Consider the following 10,518-nt stretch of genomic DNA (forward strand, 5'->3'; position numbering starts at 1 on the left):
TAGGAGTGTCGGTTGCCCCTTCTTGGACCCCCCTTTGCGAACTTCCCTGAATCCGACCATCTCTGTGTCTGTGCAGGACACTATGGCCAGAACAAAAAGAACAGCCAGGCAACAAAGGCGAGAACAAAAAGAAAAGCCAGGCAACAAAATCCGGACGGCTCCTTTAGGGCGCCTGTAAGTGACCTGTCCGACCTGCCGCTTGGTACCCCGAGTACCCTTAATGACTCAATATTACGAGAGTCGGGGGAGGAGTTAGGGTGCAATGCTTTTGGCTCTTGGCATCTCATTCGGACGTTAGGTCCGACAGTTCTGACGGTGAATCAGAGTCGTCTTCTTCTGGTAGAGTCTCTGAGGACTCTGATGGAAAGCGCTCTCGGCTGGAGACGGCGAGGGAGTCCCTCTCAAAAGAGATGGGTGAGGGATGGGCCTTAACCTCTGCCACTCGCCGGGAGGAATTTGCCGCCTACTACCATCATGTTCCCGCAAGCAGGCGGAAGGTCATGCTTGATAAGGTGGGGAAGTTTAGAGCTGACCATGTCATGGGACATGGGTACATCATTAGCGTCCCTGATCCGGTGGACACTGTTGTCTCGCTAAAAGGATAAAGCTACGGGGACGAGTGCTTTGGCTGCTATGAGGCAGCCATTCAGGCTGGTTTAAGATTCCCTCTTCATCCTGCTGTGGAGAGGATTTTGGACGGATACCAGCTGGGTATCTGGCAACTTGCCCCCAACTCTTGGGTAAATATTTTGGGGTATGTTGACGCTTGTGAGATGCTGAAGGTAGAGCCAAATTTTGAGGCTTTTTCTAAAATGCACTACCTCAGCCGGACCTCAAAAGCAAGCGGGTCTGGATGGTATACCCTTTCAAGCCATTAGGGTTATATGATGGTTGTCGGGAAGGAGTCTAAATGGAAGGACTGAAGGGGCAAGTTTACATCATCTCCTCCCCTGACAAAGTGAAGAACAAAAAATACAAACGGTGGAACCGGAACCCCCCCTCTACTGGGTCAAAAGGCAGAGATGCCGCCTGTCCCAAGGAGGGTCCAGGAGCAGATCCAGGAGCAGGGTCTCTTCAAGGTGACCATCCGGTCTGTTGAAGAGAATGGAGAGAAGGAAGTTATTCCCCACAGCTACATTCCTCACCATGAGTGGCTAGCTGATGGGACTTACTTGGCCGCATGCGGCTTTAGCGTTGAGAGGCCTAGAGGTAGATGGCCGAATGTGTTTCACTTGATTTTTTGCTTGTTTATCTTACTAATCATTCAACTTTTCTTATGCAGACAAAGATATGGAGAAGCTCTCAGCCTCCAAGAAGCCGGCTGCAAACTCAGCCGCCTACTACCGCTCGCTTCTGGGCAAGCGGAAATCTGACGACCCCGAGGCGGACAAGCCTCCCAAGGTAAGCTAACTTTTAACTTGAATTAGACTTTGATTGAGTCACTTTTCCTGCCTGCTGTTGTCTCACTTTGGTTTTTATATGCAGGGGGGATCAAGCAAGCCCTCACCCTCTTCTCATCCGGACCCGAAGCTACAAAAGCAGACGGCCGGCGATGTGAAAACTCTTAGCAAGTCTAGGAAACATGTGGCTCACAAGCCCGGAAAGTCCTCCAAGGCGGGGGACGACTCTCACCCCTCAACTGGAGGGAAGTCTCCATCCGGCCTTGAGGCCCTGAAGAAGCCGGACACCCAAAGGGTGTCGAAAAGTGGCAAAAGTCTACTCGGCGTTGCTGTCGGCTCAGCAGCTGGAGGGAGCAAGCCCCCCAAGGATCGGGAGGCCGCTGGCCGGGCGTAAGTTCCCAAGGAGAAGGAGGCTGCAGGCGGGAGCAAACTCCCTAAGGACAGGGAGGAGGTGGATGCTGGAGGTATAACCGCTTTTAACCCCTTGCCTTACCCTTGTAGGGTTAAGTCACATCAAAGTCATCTAGTACTTTTGAAGACACCCGGTCTTTTGGCCGGGCTTACGTCAACTACTTACGAGGTGTTGAATGTGCAAATGCCAACCTGAGGCCGGATCTTTAGCTTTATCAAAGAATATGCTGAGGGTCATCTCCCTTGAGGATAGGGAGTCTGTCATAGGAGTCGGCACTCTCAACTTCGATGCCATCCTGGCCCTTCTTGCTGAGGTATAATAACTTAGTTTTTCTTTTTGTTTAATTTTCGGGTCGCTTGGTATTAATACGTTGTTTGTTGCCGACTGCAGGCTATGCTGCGGGTGAACGACCTTAAAAAGCCATTAAATAAGAAGCAGAAAGAGGTCAAGGCTGCTAAAGACCGGGCCGCCTCTTCTCTAGATACGGCCATGTTTAAGATTTCTCAAAATGAAGTACTGACCACTGATATCCTATATTCTCAGGCGACGACCAATCTACAGGTCAAGGCCAACTTGGATGCGGCCAAGAGGCTGGTGACTGAGTTGGAGGAGGAGGTTAAAAACCTCAAGGCTAAGCTCGAGCCGCTTGAGGAGGCGGACCAGGAGGCTGAGGGACTATGCAATCAGTGTGAGAGCCTTAAGAAGAAGCCGCAAAATCAGGAGTCCAACTGAGCAAAAAGTATACGAACCGGGCTGAACAAGAGAAGGCGGCCCTGGTTAAGCAGATGATGGACGACTGCGACACCCTCATGCAGATGACATGACACTCCCTCTTTCCAGAGGCTGACTATGGCGGGTGGAAGTATTCATTTGAGGCGGCCACCCTTGAGCTCAACGCCAAACAGTTGAAGGAGTCCGAGGGAGAAGAGAAGTCATCCGACTCTTCTGACGAGGGGTCGTCCGGGTCTGATCAGGAGGAGCAGGGTAAGGAAAAAGAGGTGCAGCCAACTGGGGACAATGAAGTTGCGGCTGGCCATACTGAAGAGCTCCCTCTTGATAATTAGCTTTGGGTATCTTTCTACGGCCGAATGGGCAGTTATTATGCATTTCCGGCCTGCGTGCCGTGTAACTCTGTATCTTTACCGATAAGGGGTTGGGTATTTCAACAATTTCTGCCGGTTGTACCGGTTAACTTTTTATCTTTGGCCGACCATAGGGTCGGCTATATTTATTGACGAATCATCCGCCATGAAGTCGGTTTTATATCACGATATGTGTTCCTTTAATTTTTTTTTTTTTTTTTTTTTATTTTTTTTTATAAAGTCTGAATTTTTGTTATGCATAGATTTTAACTAAGTATTTAACTTGCCTTTTTCTCTGAAATTTTTTCGTTATACCAGATGTTCTTGCCCTTGGGCGGCTGTGCGCTTTGTTTCAAAGGTGAATTGATTGACTTAGAAATTTTTGATACTTGAAAGAGTATGACTAATTTCCAAGTAAATCAATCACTACGGTTATTGCCCAAATCTAAGCGGACAGTCGTCCATCGAGCAGATGGGAAAACGTTTAGTAGCAGACGGCCATTGGCCGTGTAAGTCGTTTTGAACGAGCAATGTTTAGCTGCGAGGTTTTGGACTTAGCTTATATTTTTCAATTTGGCCGCCTGTATTGCCCCTGAGTAATAACAGAAGTTTTAACGGTGTAAGCACCAAAAAGAGTTCTTTTATCTAAATAAAATAATAGCCAGCTACCAGTTGTTATAAAATAGGCGGTAAACTTAAGCTATCTAGGTCCCATTAGATAATTCAAGTCAAACAGCTACGAGCTTGTCTTTATCCAGATAGTCGGTAGGGCCGTTTGTTTTTGAGTTTATAAAGTATGTACCACCCAAATAGGAGATGCTCTCTGCGACGAATTCACCCGAATGGATGTCGCCGGATATCATTCTCTTTTGGGAGCAGATGGTTGGTTTAGATTTCACCGCCTACACGTTGCACATACGGTGTTCCCATTGGGAGACATATCTAATACTTCCTCCGTTTTTTTTAGTTGACACCATTTGACTTTTACACTATTTGATAAGTCTATTTTATATATATATTTATTTCCCGCCCCAATGGTCATAATTGTGTTAATTTGAGCTCTACGGAGCTACTTTTGTTACTAATATGTGTTTTCTAGTGTTTTCGTAGATTTGGTATCGTTTTATAGGAAATTGCGGATTTGGAGCATTTTCCCAGATTTGTTGGAGCCGCTACGAGCATTGGAGTAAGGTCGCATTCATATGACCACATTCCGAAGCCAAGGACCGGTTGGAGTCATCAAATCGGTGATTAAGGTCTCGGCGAAGAAGAAGAGTTCGGGGCACTGGACCATGTATTCGGAACCCAAAGAGGAAATGCGAATTGGGCTAAGAAACGGCCCAATTGAAGAAGTCCAAGTTTGCCCAGGAGCTCGCCCGAAGGCGCGCCCGGCAGGGTTAGAAAGAAGGAAGAGAGTAGCTGCTCGCTCGAAGGCGCGCCCGGCAGGGCGAGATGGCGCCCGACCGGGCACGTGTTTCTGAGTTCGTTTAGCACTTTTAATCTTCGTTCTAGCTTAGGTTTTCTTAGTTTAATATAAATACGCTTTTGTTAAGCGAGTTTGGGGACCTTTTTTTTTTTTTTTCCTCTCTCTCTCTCTACTTTTCTCATTAGTTTAATTTCTTAGTTTTTAGTTTTAAGCTTTTAGTTAATACTCTTGTTTCTCTCTCCATACTTTTGGTTTATGCAATTCTTTACTTTCGTTTATCTTGGTAACGATTTCATCTCCTTTTTACTTTCAGTAATTTAATTGCTTGATTTAATTATATTTTCTTTAATTGCTTTGCTTAGTTTAGATTTAAATATGCACGAGTAGTTTTATTTTTAGGGTTTGTAAGGATCCATAAATAAGCGAAGATTAGTCCACCTTGGACCAGTTGTGCCACGCCATGTGGCCTCCCCTATGCCAAATGGGCAAAAACGACCACCAAGGCCCAGTCTTCGGAAGAAATCCCAATCAGCCCTAGGTTGACCTAAACCTAGGATTGACACGCTTCCCAAGGCATATAAATACTCTCATTAATCCTCATTAAAGGGGGTTAAGCAATTAATTACACTCACCTAGAGAACCTAAACTCCTAGATAACTCCTCACTTAGGGGAACCTGATCTTCCAACCTTTACTTTTCCGCACTATTCACTCCTCAAACAAGTACTAACTTGATCGTCGGAGGCGGAACTCCAACCACAAGGAGTCTCCGTTGTTTTGCAGGTACAGGCGCAAGGATACCAGTCCCGGAATTGTAACTCTCCCGCAGGACATCAGAAAACCCCGAAACACTATGACTATTCAAAGCCTTTTTAGTTCACAGCTTCACAGACACCATTGTCTCCCAAGGTCAACATAACCAAATAGATCAAACAAGATTAATCAGCAGGTCACGTGATTCACCTCTTAGTAATTATTAATTAGTCAATCAAACTTTAGCTGACCGGGGATCAAGGATACAGTTTAAAGGAGCCAAACAGTGAAAGAAGAGATAAAAATGGTGAACTTGGACACAGAGCAGTTGCTATCTAATTTTTCTCCGTGTGTATCGCCTTTCTCTATTATATTTTCATTTTTTTGGCATTAAAGTCGTTGGCTGTAAACAATATATATGTATTGTGTCAGTTCAGTACTTGAATACTTGAATATCTACCATAAATTTCTGGCTCTCTTTTATTTTCAGCTCGTTGGAATCAAACTGTTTACATGAAGTCATTTCATTTTAAATTGGTACAGACAGCTTTTTTTAAACTCAAGTATCACGAGAACCTTGGAGGAAGAATATTGTTCAAGTAGTGCAGGCCTGATTAAGGGACATGAAAAGTCTTTTGCCATCTTTCGTTGTTTTCCTTACGGTTGTATTATTGCCTCAACAATATTACCTGTGATCTGTGAAGGCTATAGTTCATAACTTCATTTTTAAAAAGTTCCTGCAGATGCTCACATGTTTTCTAATATTTATGATCATCATGAAGCCATTAAATAGCCCATAGTTCATATCGATGTTTTTATGTTCTTGTTGCAGACAAAACATTTTTCCTTCCTTGTCTGTAATGGATTAACTAGTAATTTTCTGTAGTTTCCAATACTATGAAGTATGAACTCTTAAGGTCATTATTGAGCTTATGCTAAACTTGTTTGGTTTTGTTCAGGTGGTATGCACTGAAGGCCCAGAAAGAATTAGAGAACTTATTGCAATCGGAGCATCCTTTGATCATAACGGTGATGGAAATCTGCACCTAGCTAGGGAGGGTGGGCATTCCCATCGCAGAATTGTTCATGCGGCTGATATGACTGGAAGGGAAATAGAGAGGGCACTATTAGAAGCGGCTGTCAGGGACCCTAACATTTTCTTGTTTCAACACCATTTTGCTATCGATCTATTGACTTCCCAGGTTAAATTCTGCATTTGTCTTTCCGTTCACTACCCTTTTGGTTTAGCATCCTAATTCCTAGATGAAAGAACCATAAGAAGTTATTTTAAATTGGATTGTTCTTTATTACACTGCCTGTCTCTTGGCTCATAATGATTGCATTATGTGAATCTATGTCATCCATTAACTCAGTCTGATGATATTATTACCTAAAATTGCAAAATCTTTGGCTAAAATTGTGGTCATTTTGGTGGACATAGTTTCACTTTTCACTAAGGGGTTTAATTAATAGAAATGTACTTACAGGTTTTTTCAGAAAGGAATTAAGGATGAAAGTGAACTAACTGTTGGTGGTTTGGAGTTTTGGATACATTTGCGCACATTGCTACACAGACATACAATGGAACTTCCACCCTCCGCCCCGCTCATCCCCACCCTTAACCTCCAACATGCACAAACAAATAAGAAAATATTCAATTTAAGCAGGCTAGAACTGATAGAGTTGCAAACTTTATGTGGGGCATAACTTTTAGTTTAGCTTTCACCATTGAGTGTCGTTGCTTGTGAACTTTATAAAAGGTGTTATGCACAGCAGTCTTGTGAAAAGTTAAAACCGTACTTCATTTTGAATAGTCAGATGTCTAATATATTATACTATGTATACTATTATCCACTCATATTCTTAACAAAAGCACTTCTTATATAGAATATAAAATAAAGAAAATGTCTGAAACTAGACTAATGAGTAGTTGTTCTTTCAGGATGGTTCCAACACTGCTTGTCATGGTGCTGACACTTTAAATACTGAAACACTGGAGGTAATTGAAATTTAATATGCTCACTTTTTGTATTGAGAGTAGTTCATCCTTGTTATTGATTATCCTTACCAATACCAGGTGGTGCGATTTCTATCAAAAGTGACTTTACTTGCATCTGGTGGTGCTGGTCATATCTACCCAACCACGACAAATCCTCTGGTATTAGTTGCTTTACAGTTATATCCTTCATAAGGGGATCCATTTTTTGGAAGGCATAGTCTCTTTTACTGCTTGTGTTATATGATATACTTGATCTTATCTTTATAGACAATTTCTTTCATCTGACTAAGGATAAAAATAAATGTAGGTAGCAACTGGATACGGAGTTGCTATGGCCCATCGAGCCCAAGCCATAATCACAAATATGGAGTAAGAAATTCTGATGTCGCTTCCACTTTTTGACATTGAATATTTTATCTGATTATACTAATTTGTAGTTCTTTTTTTTTTTTTTTTTACCAAGGTTTGTTCAGTTTCACCCAACAGCCTTAGCAGATGAAGGCCTTCCTGTATCACCAGTGAAGGCCCGAGAAAATGCATTTCTTATAACAGAAGCTGTGAGGGGAGATGGAGGGATCCTTTACAATTCGGACATGGAAAGATTTATGCCTCTGTATGATGAGAGAATGGAGCTTGCACCGAGAGATGTGGTTGCAAGAAGTATAGATGATCAATTAAAAAAGTGAAATGAGAAATATGTTCTCCTTGACATTAGTCACAAACCACAGGATGAAATCCTCTCTCATTTTCCTAACATTGCAGCTGAATGTCTCAAGTTTGGCCTTGACATAACACGACACCCAATTCCTGTGGTCCCTGCTGCTCATTACATGTGTGGAGGAGTTCGAGCTGGGCTCCAAGGGAAAACAAATGTGACAGGCCTCTACGTTGCAGGAGAGGTTGCTTGCACAGGCTTGCATGGAGCTAATCGGCTCGCAAGTAATTCATTACTTGAAGCCTTAGTTTTTGCAAGAAGAGCTGTGCAGCCTGCAATAGACCATATGTGTAACTCAAAACTCAATTTAAATGCTTCTGATAGGTGGGAAAAACCAATGGTTGCTACATCACTTGGTGATGATGTACTTGGAAAACTCATAACTAAGACAAAAGAAATTAGGAAAGAACTGCAAGCCATTATGTGGACATATGTTGGAATTGTAAGGTCCACAGCTAGACTAACGACTGCAGAGCAGAAAATCGCCAGATTGGAAGTTAAATGGGAGGAATACTTGTTTCAATATGGATGGAAGCCAACAATGGTTGGACTTGAAGCTTGTGAAATGAGGAACCTCTTTTGTTGTGCCAACTTGGTAGTTAGCAGTGTTTTATCAAGAACTGAAAGCCTTGGCCTTCACTATACCACTAATTTCCCTCATCTAGTGGAAAGCAAAAGGCTCCCAACCATTATTTGGCCTTCCTCACACATCAACACTACATGGAGTTCGAGGCAACTTCATCAGCAGTCAATCTGCCTATAGTATTAACTCTTATGGCTCATTTGGTAGGTGATAATTGATGAAGAGCTTATATGTAATTTTGTGAGGCAGTGACAAATCTAGGATTTTTTACAAGTGGGTTCAAATCAAATGTAAATAAATTCATTTATATAAATTATTAAAAAAACATATAAATACACTTTTTTAATGACTTACAAAATAAAAATAATTTAGTACGAAACAAAAATGTATTTCGTTAAGAAAATTATTACACTTTTTTTACGAAAGTATATTTACATGATTGTACAGAGAATTTCCAATGTTTTTATTAATATATAGGAAAAATTACCAGTTAAAATCCGACCTTTGTCTCATCCGCCCAAAATAATCCTACTATTAATGCCAATCTTCTTAAAATGGCCCCAAGTGACCTGTAACCTGTGAGTAGGTAATTTTATTTTTTTTAAAGTTTAATTTACACATGTCACCACGTGATTGGTAAAAAAAATAAAAAAATAACGAAAAATTAATCAAAGTTAAAAAAAGTAAAATTTAATTAAAAAAACAAACCACCACCACGGGCACCACCTAAGACACACCACTTCAGCCACCACCATCCCCACCAGACTAAAACGCCATTCCCAGACCAAAATCGACCGCACCGATCAGAACCACCCCAACCAACCCCAAAACTCCTTCGAAACCCCACCAACGCTAAGCCCATTCAAAATCCCACCAACCCAGATCCCAAAAAATGGGGTTGTTGAAGGAAGAGGGGTCTGAATCCCATGGTGTAGGGGAGTCAGGCAATCGGCCAGCGGAATCAGAAGGGGGAAGGGGACAGGTGTCGGAGTCGAGATGGATATGGGGTTTTCGAGGGCGGGGAATTGTTTTATGGCTCGCCAATGCTTAAAGCGGCGCTGCCTGGGTTTTCTTGTGTGAGGGAGGCGGGTTGGTGGTTTATGGGAGGGGGATCAGTCGCGGTGCCAACGCCGGTGCAAGCGCTAGGGTTAGGGGTCTTGGCGGCCAGAGCCACGACGTAGGGGAGTTAGGCAGCAGGGAAAGTCCGCTTGGGTTGTGGGTGGTTTTGTAAATAATTAATTTTTTTATTCTGTAAAAATATTTATCTTTTTTTTTAAAAAAATTATTTTATTTTTATTTTTTGACAAATCATAGGTCGACACGAGTTAAGTAACTTGTTATAACAAGTTACATGACCGGTTGAGGCCATTTTAACGGATTGGGTATAAAGGTCGGATTATTAAAAAATAATCAAAAGGTGTGATAATTTTGGGTGAACGAGGCAAAGGTCGGATTATTCCCGGCAATTTTTTCTAATATATATACTAATTTTAAGCCTATGCAATGCATGAATATTAGAGTTCAAATATAATTTAGTTAATAAGATATGAAACGAAATAAATTATATTAAATTATACTACCTCTATTTTCATATTATTTGTAACGATTTGATATAAAGTGCGAGTAGAAAATGCCTAATCGTTGCAAATAACCTGAAACATAAATAATATATAAATTTACGAATTGTGTGAATATACATGTATATTGTATTACATATAGTTGACACATATCAAACTTTTTATATTTCTCTTTGGTGAATTGCAAAAAATCTATTATCTTTGACAACCTTATATTATTGATTACCAAAGAGAATAAATGTTTTCATTAAAATTACACAATTTTTTGTATGTGGCTGGCCACACCGTGTGACTGGGGTTACTTATAGAGGGTTACCGTTTCGTCAGGGGTTACTTGTAGGGTTACTTATTCAGGGGTTACTCGTTTGGTCAGGGGTAAATTATAGGGGTTACTTATTCAAGGGTTACCTGGTCGGTCAGAGGTTACTCTCACACAGAAAACGCGCTAATCGTTTGATTAAATAACCCCTACAAGTAATTCCTATAAGTAACCCTTGGATAAGTAACCCCTACAAGTAACCCCTAAGTAAGTAACCCCTACAATAAGTAACCCCTGAATAAGTAACCCCTAC

General features: G+C 41.8%; 1 protein-coding gene across 1 annotated transcript; it reads left to right on the forward strand.

Annotated features, from left to right (window-relative positions):
* The first annotated feature begins 5,390 nt into the window (after positions 1-5,390).
* On the forward strand, positions 5,391-9,546 carry LOC110735282 (L-aspartate oxidase, chloroplastic-like). Its single transcript, XM_021915462.1, has 5 exons — positions 5,391-6,274; positions 7,015-7,071; positions 7,150-7,230; positions 7,379-7,440; positions 7,535-9,546. The coding sequence occupies exons 1-5, from the start codon at positions 6,005-6,007 to the stop codon at positions 7,755-7,757; spliced, it is 693 nt and encodes a 230-aa protein (XP_021771154.1). The 5' UTR covers positions 5,391-6,004; the 3' UTR covers positions 7,758-9,546.
* Positions 9,547-10,518: the final 972 nt, after the last annotated feature.

Source organism: Chenopodium quinoa, unplaced genomic scaffold (assembly GCF_001683475.1).
Source record: "Chenopodium quinoa cultivar QQ74 unplaced genomic scaffold, ASM168347v1, whole genome shotgun sequence".
Lineage (NCBI taxonomy): Eukaryota > Viridiplantae > Streptophyta > Magnoliopsida > Caryophyllales > Amaranthaceae > Chenopodium > Chenopodium quinoa.